Consider the following 13,493-nt stretch of genomic DNA (forward strand, 5'->3'; position numbering starts at 1 on the left):
ACATTGTGTGTAGAAGTGTTGATGGGGAGCTACAGTAGTGTGTGTTCCCTGTGTCTGTAATGCAGCGCTGCAGGCTTTATAGAGAAGTTATTAACTGGGTTTGGTATATCCTGGCAGGATCAGTCTGCAGTCTTATTATTAATGTAGCACTGCACTACTGTCTGTGCTTAACCCTCTCTTTGCCCCAGCTGCGATCTACTCTTACCTCTTTCAGACCTCGGTACTGTCTGTTCCTAACCACCTCCTTGCCCCTGCTGCTATCTACCCTTATGCCTTCCTTCCCCCCCAGTACAGCCTCAGCTGCTAACTATCTTTACTCCTTCCCTACCCCAGTACTGCCTACCCCAAACCCTATCCTTGCCCTCAGTCCTGCCCCAGCTGCTACCTACCCTTACCCCCTTCCTACCGCCAGTACTGCCCTAGCTATCTATTCCCTCCCTACCGCCACAGCACTGTCCCCAGTACTGCCTGCCCTTAACCCCCTCCATGCCCCAATGCTGCCCCAGCTAATTTCTACCCTTACTCCCCTACCCCAGTACTGTCTGTCCCTAGCTCCATCCTTGTCCCCACCAGTGCCTCAACTGCTGTCTGCAATTACATCCTCCCTGCCCCCAGCACTGCCTGCCCTTACCCTCTCTACCCCACTTCTCCCTGCTTCTACCCCCAGTTCTACCCCAACTGCTGCTTGCCCTTAACCCCCTCTACCCCAACTGCTACCTGCCCCAGCACTGACCCAACTGCTGCCCTCACTCCCCATAACATGAGGGAATGAGGATTAACAGTGGAGTAGGACCCCAATTTTTTAAAGTGAGGGGTCCGTAGGACATACACATTTTTTCACCAGCTGGTCTGTCCCGTTGCTGCAGTGGGAGCCGTTGTCGAGAACAATACAGACCTTAGACGATTTTATTTATTTATGTGTGTGTATATATATATATATATATATATATATATATATATATATATAGGAACAAACAGCATGGAACAAACAGCGGCACTCAGAGACTGGTCATAGAAGAAAAAACGTGTATTGAGATCAATACATAGCCCAACATTTCGGGACACACACGTCCCTTATTCATACACCTTGAATAAGGGACGTGTGTGTTCCGAAACGTTGGGCTATGTATTGATCTCAATACACGTTTTTTTCTTCTATGAGCAATCTCTGAGTGCCGCTGTTTGTTCCATGCTGTTTATTTCCATTCAATTACTCCAGAGGGCACCGGGGCATGCTGACATGGTGAATTGAGTGCCGATCCGAATATTCTTATATATATATATATATATATATATATACATACACACATTAAATACCCCGTACTCGCGCTAGATATCCACAATACATCAGCTCTTCACCGTAGTACCCCTGTTAGTGGGTACCAAGATAACATAACATACAAACAATAAACCAGGAGGCACTGTAACTTTTGTCTGAGTTCTTGGGAATACTCTCAGTCTTATCACTTGTATTGTAGAGAATATTTCTTCTTTTTCCCAAAGGTGATGGTGGAATATTAGATACAGTCTTTTCTTAACCATATATATGGTATCATTGGTCTGAATCAAACCCGCTCACCAAGGAAAACACCCAACACAAAGACCAAAAGGTTGCAATATAGTATAAATACCAATAATTTATTTTGTTTTGTGTTAAAAATACATATATAATGCTTACATTAAATAGCCAATCAATCGTTGTCACCTATGAGGGGATGTTGACAATAAACCCACTTTCATCAGAGGACTTCACCATGGGTATTTTAATCAAGAAAACTATCTTAGTCTGAAATCAACACTAATTGTCAGCTCATCGTACTGAGGATAATGAATACAATCCAAATTTGGCCACAATTCAGCTGCAGCATAGACATCCAGTCTGAGTGCTAGTGTGAGTCACTCATGTACTAAGCTCTAAAATCACATCGACTAGTAAACAGTAGCAAGCAGAGGCACGGTTTTGATTGAGAGTGATGTTACTCCTTCGTCTGAGGTTACAGTGAATAACTTGTCATACATTATGTTTATGTCGATTTGCTAAATGAATCTGTCATCATGCTGGTGACACACTATCTACAGGCTCTTGTGTGTTTCACACCTTCTAAATTATTGAACATTTCTAGAAATAATATTACAGAATCTTTATTTGTGTAGTCCTTTCTGGATAGCTGCAGGTATATCAGAGGAAGTACTGTATTATTTTACATAGCTAGATATGTCTGATAGATAGCTTTTAGAGAGACATTATTATAAGAGTATATTATCGTTTAGTTTGTTTTATTTGTATTGTTAGTGAGCTATGAACGGTAAAGTGAAATCAAGCTTGTATTGGTTAGTTTTTCCCCATTACATAACTTTGGGGGCAATTTAATTGTTTTAGATGCTCCCCGCTGGGCCTCTATACTTATAAGCACCCGACGGAGCAGGTATTATTATTATTATTATTATCATTTATTTATAAGGCGCCACAAGTCTTCTGCAGTGCCTTACAAAGTACAATACATAAACAAATAGGTGACCAGTGACTAAAGCTGGCCACACACTAGACCAACTTACATCCAACCAGCCAACTTGTTGATTGGTTGGAATGAAAATCTTGTAACGGATGGGAGTAAATGGTGATCAGCAATTTGCTCCTAAATGCCAGAAAACAGATGAAAATGGTCGTTTAGACAAGTTTGTTAAATGTTTGATCTAAACTATTTGTTCAAGCAACAGTTTTGGTCCATTTTCCAGCGTTTGGGATCAAATTGCTGATTGTATTCCTGGTTGGACAGATAATCTTTAGATGTGTGGCCAGCTTTAGAGTACAATACAATACAATACAGGACAAGGACATGGATAATAATCATTGCTATATTAGCGACCATAACACCCACATAAGCAGCAGAGCTTAAGCAACCAAGTGTTAGGTGCCCTAGTGGGAAGTAAGAAGTAGATGAAACTAAAGTAGGGAGAAGCACAAGAGGGTAGAGGGCCCTGCACGTAAGAGCTCACATTCTAAAAGGGAAGTGCAGACAAACAGGTGAGACACAGATGGGGTAGACTGGGAGGAAGGAGCATATAGCAGCAAGTTAGGATGAGAGATGGAAGGCTTTGATGAAGTAGTGGGTCTTGAGAGTCCGTTTGAATGAGAGGTGGAGAGTCTGACGGGGAGAGGGAGAGAGTTCCAAAGGTCGGGAGCAGCACGGGCAAAATCTTGGATGCGAGAGTGAGAGGAAGTAATCACAATTCAATTGATGCTCCGTTCGTGCACCTAAAGGAGGGGGTGAGACATTTCTTCTTGCAGCCTCCTGATGTGCGAGAAGAAATGTGTGCGAAGTCCCATATTTTTGGGCACCCTAATGTGCGCAGCTAAATCCAGTGATAAATACTAATGGGTGCCCAAACAGAGCAACAATTGAATTGGTCTGTCGGACGCCTATTCGTATAAGCACCCAGCAGGGGGCATCTAAGAGAATTGAATCGCAGCTTTTGATTTTATTTTTTTTGATGGGCTTTGTTTTTAGCTGAAAAACATGACATTTGGAGTTATTTTCCAACTTTTCTCCAATTTGGAGCTGGAAAAGCAGTTGCATGTGCCCTGTACAGCCTCATTTGAGCATTGTCCATTGTATTTGGGCAATTTATTGATATCTGTCCAAAGCAGTGAAGTCCTGGGGATGAACACTGATGGACACCTCTGTTATATGAGATAGATGACTGTTTATTATTACCTGTTGTTTTCTTTTAGGTCAGTTTCTCACACTTTATATCTAGCTCTATGTAGAAAAAAAAATCAGTGACAGTACCTATGGGCTATATCAGTCCTCTCTGCTCGACCAAATCAAAGTACAACAAACACTGAAACTCTATTATCCAGGGAGGGTTTGGTATGATTAACATTTGTAATATACAGTAATGTTGACAATCCATTTAGACTAGAGCAAGTACTCCACATGCACAAAGTTGACTTGCAACAAGATATCAACACCTAACTGTAGCACTAACCTTAACCCTAACCCAAAGTCTGCATTGTCAGCATTATCACTATGGAAATAGTGGAAATTAACTGTAGGAATATAGGGGCATATGTATCAAAGCTTGATGTGAGATAAAATTGTGAAATATATATCACCAACCAATCAGCTCCAAAATATCATTTCCTAAACAGCCTGCAAAATGTTAGAAACTGATTGGTTGGTGATATATATCTCACAATTTTGTCTCACATCAAGCTTTGATACATATGCTACATAGTCCCTACAATTAGGAGATAGTTTGTGCGATCTATCTCTTATAGGGATTTCTGGAGTCAATGTAAGTGAATTTATGCCCAGAAAATGTCAGATCACATTTTCCTTCCTTTGGTCCTATGAATATAGCTTATATATTTGATCATATATAGACTCTAACATTCCTTTAAAAACAGTTTGGGGTATATATATAGTCATTGAGTTATATACGCCCTTATATGTGGTTACTCTGGTAACTCTAGTATAAGTGACACCTCTATTTAGTGAATATTTATGTTTATTCTCTGCAATAGATGTTCTCCCTATATATGGATATTCTATATCCACTCTGAGATATATATTCTATCTTTCAGTTCAATTTTCATTATGGTTGACTGCCTCTCAATTTAGTTGCTACTTGTTTCTAAATGTTTTTTCTATATAAAATACATAGTTGTTGTAATTTGTGGTAATGAAGCAAGCATGCAACCATTAGGTGCAGTTGATTAGTATACCTAATTAAGGTTTTTTAGAGTATATATACAGTACTGCTCCCTGTCTAATGCAGCAGATCCCTCACAAAGCCGTGGTTAAAGCCACGGGAAAACGGGTCAGTGCATTCCGCTTATACCTGTACCTTGACTGTTCTCTGCTACATTAGTGTAGTGTTCTCTTATTGCCCAGCTGATGTCCGTTTATTGTGGAACTACCCAGAGAATTCGTCTTCATTCAGCGATCATAGGTGTGTGGTTCTGTCCGGCACTTACCAGCACTCACGGACGTTTCATCTGTTCTGGACCAGCCAGTGCTGTGAATCCAGGCAGAGCCCGCTGCCTGTTACTACACTGACATCGATCCTTCAATCCAGCCCTGAACAGGGGGCATATGTATCAAAGCTTGATGTGAGATAAAATTGTGAGATATATATCAAGAACCAATCAGTTTCTAACTTACATTTTGCAGGCTGAGTTTAAGAAATTATAGTTTGGAGCTGATTGGTTGGTAATCTCCGTAATCGCACGCAGGTCTGCTACGAAAATATACTAATGAATGCAATTGCAATGCCGTCGCACTGCCAGCATAGAGATGCCTACTACCGCTATCTCACGTCTGTAATACCTTGCAAACCTCCATAAACATCGGTAACATCGAGCACCATCGGCCCCTCACGCAGAATTACAGCAGCCCTGACCTTACTTAGAAATTGCTAACCTTGTAGCGCACAGTGAGTACTCAAGCTGCGTATGCAATCGCACTGGCTAATTTATGCACGCCCATGGATGGCATTCAAACGGACAGACGCCTGCATCTCGCCGACCACCCCTCCCCCCGTCACCACCACCAAACGCTCACTGCTGGTCGATCATTCTGCGATTGCTTACCATGCTCTGCGTGAACACAGTGCGATTGGAGTGTAGCCTACGAGCATTGCGATGCATGCGCAGTACGCAACAATCAGCCAACTGCGTGTGCTGTTGCAGTTGCGATCCTTAATGAATCAAGCCCCCAGTCTGTTATATCCAGTTCCTATATCTGGTAAACAAGTCTCCTGTACCATCTTGCACACCAGTCTGGTTTTACCACTGAGACTTGTTCTTACAGCCACCATTGGTTCCAGCCGATAGCTCCAACCATCTGTCTTATCCAATGCTTGCAACATTGGACTCATTTCAATTAATTTCTTCAATTCATCGACATCGGTCCTAACCAACCAAGTTAATCAACATCAGACTCCAGCATCATCGGTCCCAATCCGATTCTGCTCATTTCAGTATTATGTTTCCAGTTCCATTCCAACCTCCTGTTCAATAAAGACATTCTATTCTTGTTCTTGCCTTTGGGCCCATCATCCACTGGCGTATCCCCACCTCCTCACATCTATACATGAGGAAGTCCTGGCTCAAGCCACATACAGATGTAGCTGCCGTCATCGTTGCACATTGCGCGATTAGAGTGCCCATGTCTATGGCGTGCGCGAGCGTATGCCAGCATAGAGATGCCAACTCCCGCTATTTCACATTTGTAATACCTTGCAAACCTCCATAAACATCGGTAACATAGAGTACCATCGACCCCTCACGCTGCACTATGCTGTGATTCATGACGCTGTGCGCATGCATCGCAGCAACGATGACGGCGGCTACATCTGTAAGTTCCTTCACACCTCTCAAATCTCCTCTTCAGCCTTCCACGCCTGTTCCAACCCCAACCCCACATGTGTAAAGGTGCGTAGTCACTAGCTGATTAAAACGACTGCACGATTACGACATTGTAACCGTTCAGTCGTTTCACAGTCTGTGCTGTGCCTACACTGAACAAGCAGTTGTTTATTGTAGGCACCCTCCCTCATCCCCGAACATGGCCAATCTGTCGTTATCGGCAGATTGACCAGCATGTTCGGACGATGATAGATGTCAAAAACAACCAACGGGAGCGCACTTCGCTGGTCAATTTTGACATTAAGCTGCCCGATTTGTGCCCGATTAGCAAGCGATTGAACAATACCAATGTTGTTATTGTTCAATCGCTCTGTTTAAATCGGGTAGTGGATACCCGCCTAGGGGTGTGCGACTAGTGCGGCTTCACAAGGCTCTGTGGATGGCACTGTCGCCGCCCCATGGCCCTTTCTTCTGGCTAGCCTGGAACAGCACTCTGCAGCCAGTACCACTACTGCAGTGCTACCTGTAGCTACAGCCAGGCACCCTGCCATAATTAGTCTTCAAGACTCTCTGGACGCCGGCGCCCCTGCCTCCACATGAGCAGATAATGACGTGATACACAAAGGGGACAGGGCTGGCGCAGGAAAAATGGGAAAAATAACAGCTCTTATCCATCAAGGCATGGACTCCACAAGACCTCTGAAGGTGCCCTGTGGTATTTGTCACTAAGACGTTAGCAGCAGATCATTTTAAGTTCTGTAAATTGCAATATAGGGCCTCTATGGTTTGGTTCGGACTTGTTTTTACAGCACATCCCACAGATGCTCCATTGGATTGAGATCTGGGGAGTTTGGAGGCCAAGTCAACACCTTGAATTTTGTCATGTTCCTCAAACCATTCCTGAACAATTTTTGCAGTGTAGTGTGGCGCATTATGCTGCTGAAAGAGGCCACTGCCATCAGGGAATACCATTGGCATGAAGGGGTATAATTGGTCTGCAACAATGTTTAGGTAGGTGGTACGTGTCAAAGTAACAGTAACATGAATCTCAGGACCCAAAGTTTTCCGAGCATTACACTGCCTCCACCGGTGTGCTTTCTTCCTATAGTGCATCCTGGTGCAATCTCTACCCCAGGTAAACGATGCACACGGACCTGGACGTCCACATGTTAAAGAAGACGTGGGTCCATCAGACCAGACCACCTTCTTTGAGTGCTCCATAGTCTGGCTCTGATGCACATGTGCCCATTATAGGCACTTTTAATGGTGAACAGGGGTTAGCATAGTCTCTCTGACTGGTCTGTGGCTACGCAGCAAGCTGTGATGCACTATGTGTTCTGACACCTTTCTATTATAGCCAGCATTGACTTTGTCAGCAACTTGTGCTACAGTAGCTCTTCTGTGGACTAGGACCAGACGGGCTAGCATTGGCTCACCACGCACATCAATGAGCCTTGGGGTGCCTATGAACCTGTTGCCGTTTCACCAGTCGTCCACTTTTGGAAGGTACTAACCACTGCATACTGGGAACACCTGCCACTTTGTATATGCTCTGACCCAGTCGTCTAGCCATCATAATTTGGCTCTTGTTAAACTTGCTCAGATCCTTACACTTGCCCATTTTTCCTGCTTCCCACACATCAGCTTCAAGAACTGTGGACCTTATTCAGAGGCGGTCGTTAGATGCAAGCGGTCGCACAGAGTCAGGGCAGCCGCTTGCATCCTGAACGGCCGCCTCCATGTCGATCGTTAAGCTGTGGGTCGATCGTTAACGGTCGGGCATCGCGACCATCGGGCTTGCCGGAAGCTCTCCACTGACATCACTTGGCGTTCTCATGGGAACGCCACCGTTTGGGCAGCCACCCCCGCGGCCCGCCCACCAAAGGGGGCGGACTGTCACTCAACATCGCCGTCGCTAGCCGGGTCTCGCGCATGCGCACGACGGAGCCGGCTCCGTCATGCGCATGCGCTGTGGGCCACCATCGACCCGGGTTGCGAGTCGCTCGGCGCTTGCGACCGGGTCTGAATCAGGCCCAGAGGCACTCATTCAGACCCGCTCGCAAGCGCTATATGGTCGCAAGCGGGTCCATGGTGAGGGCCTGCGTAGTGCTTGCAGTGCGTGTGCGCAAGCCCCGGACCGAGTGAAAAATTCACTTGCTCCGGGGCTCGCTACAAACGGGGTGTCGACAGCTCGCCCCATTTTGTAGGCGGGGTTGGGGGGTGGCTGGAGAAACGGAGGTGTTCCTGAAGGAATGCCTGCCGTTTGTAGGCGGCCATATTGTCAGTAGGGAGCTTCCTGCTCTGTTAGAGCAGGAAGCTACCTGGGGCTTGCGGTAGACGAGACCCTACTGCATGGGTCTCGTCGCAAGCCCCGATGGTCGAGACCATCACCTGGTCACTCGCTAAAGCTGTGGGTGGTAACCCACAGCTTAGCGAGCGGCCAGGAGGCCGGCTTTCAAAACAAAAGCGACTGCCCTCATTCAGAACGAGCGCTCGCTTTTGCGAGCGACTCTGAATGAGGGCCAGAGTGTAATAGTAACGTCAAACAACATTGGGAAATATTTATTTAACATTTACTATGGGCTTTCTAGGTTTTCTTTTTCCTTTTTTTCCAGGTAATTTATCTTGTTCTGTTATTGTTTAGTCTCACAGGTCAACTATTTTGTAGTGGTAGGGAACAAAAATCTTGCAAATCTAGTTAACCTATTACATTGTTTGTTTGTTTTTTTTAAATCCAGTATTCCTTTTTTTTTTTTTTTTGCTAATTTCCTTATTCTCATTTTTTATATGAATTTCTTTTTCAAATATTTGTATCCTTCAGAGCAGACCATTTCCATTATTATACATATTTGTTTTTATTGCTTTTAGCATGCACAGCACCACACAATGGGCCTGATTTACTACGGATCGCTATTCTGCTTATACGCACGCATTGCATTGCTAATATCAGCGGTGATATTTAAATGTGTGCATTCGCATTGCGATCGCAGCCTGACATAAGGACGCCTATTTCCCTTTACTCACATCCATATACATGGCCAACAAAGAGAAACAATCGGTAAGATCGGGTAACATCGGACCCATACGCACAGTTAATGAAGCCCAGACCTTACTCAGGAATTGCTTACTTCTGCGCACACTATGAGACCTCAGGCGGCATCTGTTTTCGCAGTGGATAATTTATGCACGCCCATGCAACGCCGTCGAAACGCACTAGCACGCCTGCGTTCGCCCGACCATCACCCCGTCCCCACCCACAAACGTCACTTCTTGTCAGTAACTCTGCCATGGGTCTGCGTATCCTCTGCAGTGGCTAGTTCATGCACTACGATGAATATGCATGGGTAGTACGCAACAATCAGCCGATTGCGTGCGTATAAGCAACTGCGTTCTTTGCTGAATCAGACCCAGTGTTCCTGCTTTTCGCCTCTTGTTAAATTGTGTCCATCCCCATAGAGGGCAAAGAATAAAGCATTGTTTAAATCTGTTACCATCCTGACAGGTATTGCTTCTGTACAAGTAAATGATAAATGTTACCTCCATCAAAGGCTATTACAGGCAGTAGCAATGTTTTTGCTGACGACATACCCTTTATTATAGGGAAAATGAATAAAGCCCTATCTGCAATTAGAAATACCGGCAATAGGACTTTTGTACCTTTCAAGAATCGGCCCTTATGTTCTTTATGCTATGAAGGAAATTAATTGTTTTGATAAAGAAAGTAACATATTTAGTTTGTCATTAAAAGTGAATTTTGTACCTTTTGACAGTAAAATATGTTATTTTATTTCCATACAGAATATCTTCCTCCCCCAACCAACATTACCTTTGGAATGAATGGGATGTTCTGTCTGCATTGGCAATGGACGCCTCCTGAAAACAAATTCAACTGCTCTTTAAAATATTGGAAAAACTTTGTAAACATGACCACGGTAAACCACACTTTTTTGTTTTCTGTGTCTGCTTTTTATGCTGTTTATATTTATTATGTGGCAAATTTAAAATTGTACTTAAAATCAAATGCAAAAGCCTGGCTTATATCAATTATTTAAAGCACAGAAATATTTGTAAATGAACAAAGAATTTCAACCTGAGAAAAAAGTGGAACTTCAAGAACAATCCAACCCCAAAATTATGGCAAGTGAGAATGGCTACACTAAAGCTGCATAAACACACAACGATTTTGTTACCAACGATTTTATGAACGATTTTCTGTAAGATTAAAGTGTAATGAACGATTTTTTTGAGCTACAAACGATTTTTGCATATTCCCTTAATGAAAATCGTTCAGTTGGTCAGTCTGGCTGAACTACAAACGTGAACGCGCATGAACGATAATCGTACATCGTTTTAACTCAGAAAGTGAACGATTTTTCCAACGATTGAACAATAAACGATATCGTTATCGATAATCGTTCAAAAAATCGTTGTGTGTGTATGCACCTTTAGGGGTTGATTCAATTAAGAACGAGAGGGACGAATTGCCATTGCAAGAACATTTAATCTCGCCCCGTCCCCAGACTCGTGGATTTTAGTACACAGCCCTGCGAACAAAAATCTGTGAGTTTGGTGCTACCTTAAGTACGCTATATGGCTGCATTTACTCACTGGACGAGCAGCCTCGTTCCTAATTGAATCGATCCCTAAATATTAGGTAAGGCTTTTTAAAAATAAAAAAACTAAGAGAATGAAAAAGCAGCATCTATCATATTTTAGCAGCTAATAACCAATCAGAAACTTTCTTTGTCACAGAGAAAGCCCCTCCCCTTTAAAACTCCTCCTTGCTGATCGCTGTGGAAGAGAACAATCTATGTGTACTTGTAAGGAAATGTAAAAGCAATTTAATCTGACCAAACGCTTATGTTAGCCTACAAAGGTGGGTGTAATACAGACCGTGCTGTTATTATAATAACCTGTCAAAACATATAAGCACAGAAATTCCAAGAATGTACTGAGAAGAATATATTTTACCATGGAAAAACTTCCGTACAGCAAATGACTAACTACAGAACTAAGAACTGGATTTGCATCCCCACCCATTTAACAAGTAACATCATGAAGCGTTAGGAAGGTTAAGCCACACCTTTTATTTCTCTTATGCAAATCTTCCTATTCTGTCTCTTTCCTTCCAATTGTTAATCTCGTGCCATTGTTTATTTATAAAAATCATACTGTATCATCAACTATGTGAATTTAAATTGTGTGTGTTTGTGAAATTTAAATTAAAGTACAAGGGTGCATAACGGTGGGTTTCGTTCTGATCGAAATGAAATAGTACACACATGTGACCAATATGAGTGAGTACAAATGAACACACTTTATTTACAAGTAACAAACAAACAATAAAAAACAACATACAAAGTATACTGTATACTCAACTTTTGTCTATGTATTCAGATGACACCGGTAAAGCATCATCAGCATAAGATGTACTTCATCTTCTTCCTAACATGGGGTATGGTACCAGGGAGCCCTCGTTTCTTCAACGCCTGATTCAGTCTATATACATTGGCAGCATCCTACTGCAGTCTCAGATCTACCACGAGCTAAGGGTCCTTTGTCTTTGTCCTGATTTATATACCCTAGTATATGGGTGTTGGCTTGCCGGATATTAAGCCTATATTAGTTACATACAGTGCTAGGTATCAAGCACTCATTGGTCCAGCATAGCATTGACCAAACTTATCTCTCTTGCACATGCTCTGTAAGCACTAAGATGTTCAGACAAAGAGGATACAGTAATGACGTGTCCTAGTATGTATGGAGATGAACTCTATTTCAAGGCTCCTTTGTATAGAGTCTGGACATCACTGTTAATTACCCATAATGCTTAGCATCTCTACACAGCTCACGATGGTCATTCCAATGGAATGTAGCTGCTACTGATAAGAACATGTAGGCTATGAATGGCTCCTTATACTTCTAGTTGCAATAGAAATGACAGGTAGAGCTAGGCCTCAATTTATGTCTTCTTTGACCCCAAAAGGTTATATCTCACAATTCTATGCAAAGACTGCAATTGTATTAAGACAATCTCATTCTAAACCTGAAGAGGCCTAGCAAGGGGTATACATGTGTGTTACAACTTATATACTTATGTAGAAATTAACTATTTAACCCACTGGTTACAAAGGGTGTAACTAGCGTAGGTGCAGGGGGTGCAGCTGCAAACATACTTGCCTACTCTCCCGAGACGGTCGGGACCCCTCCGAAAAATCATGAGTTGCTCCCGGCCCCCACAGAAAAGTGGGCAAGTCTCCTGAGCAGAATCGCATCATCGTGGCCCCGCCCCCGACTGCACAAAGCCTGTAATCTCGGCATTGTGTAGCAGGGGCGAGGCCGCTATGATGCGATCGCACAGTCCTGCCCTCAGCCCCAATTCGCATCACGCCCCCCTGCTGTGCCAGGAAGCCAGATTGTCAGCAACCCTGAGCTACAATTGGGCCCACAGTTGAGAGAGTCCCCTTCGATATGAGTTTTTTTTACCATTGGTGTATACATAGCGGACATTACAAAACTTTACTAGGGGACTCCAAAATATCTTGTTATGCCCCTGATTGCAGATGTGTGTAGTAAATAGGTATATCTGAAAGTACTTGTACCACCGCAATGTCTGTCCCATTACTGAGAAAAAAAGTGTATGTTTTTTTTTAAATTCAATATATATGTATTTATTTTATTTTTTTATGAAAAATTAAATGAAATATATATTTAGAATTTATTTTAGTTCATTAATTAATTTAATTGCTTTATTGTGGTAATAAAAAAAAATGAGTTTAAGGTGCATATCCATTAGACGATGTAATGAATGTTTGAACGATATCGTTCATTATATTGTGCAGTGGACATTGAGCCCACACTGAACGATACGCCCCTGAACTTGCAGAACCATTGAACAGTGCAGTGGACATTGAGCCCACACTGAACGCCAGTCCCTGTACTTGCAGAACCGGACAAGCGACGTCGTCAACGACCAGCGTGAGCGCACATCGCTGGTCGTTGACGGCATATCCACTGACCAATATAATGAACGATAACGATATCGTTATCATTCAATCGTTCATTTTATTGGCTAGTGGATACGCACCTTTACAGTGGTTATTGTAAAACAGGCCTGTTC

At 43.1% G+C, this 13,493-nt stretch overlaps 1 protein-coding gene across 1 annotated transcript in view; it reads left to right on the forward strand.

Annotated features, from left to right (window-relative positions):
* LOC148538624 (interleukin-13 receptor subunit alpha-1-like) overlaps positions 1 to 13,493 on the forward strand; it is an 82,972-nt gene that overhangs the window by 12,061 nt on the left and 57,418 nt on the right. Inside the window, exon 2 of the mRNA XM_088453505.1 lies at positions 10,172 to 10,305. Within this exon, the coding sequence (XP_088309631.1) occupies positions 10,172 to 10,305 (134 nt within the window). The remainder of the gene's footprint in view (positions 1 to 10,171; positions 10,306 to 13,493) is intronic.

The sequence above is a fragment of the Taudactylus pleione genome, unplaced genomic scaffold (assembly GCF_031769625.1).
Source record: "Taudactylus pleione unplaced genomic scaffold, aTauple2 ptg000039l, whole genome shotgun sequence".
Taxonomy (NCBI): Eukaryota; Metazoa; Chordata; class Amphibia; order Anura; family Myobatrachidae; genus Taudactylus; species Taudactylus pleione.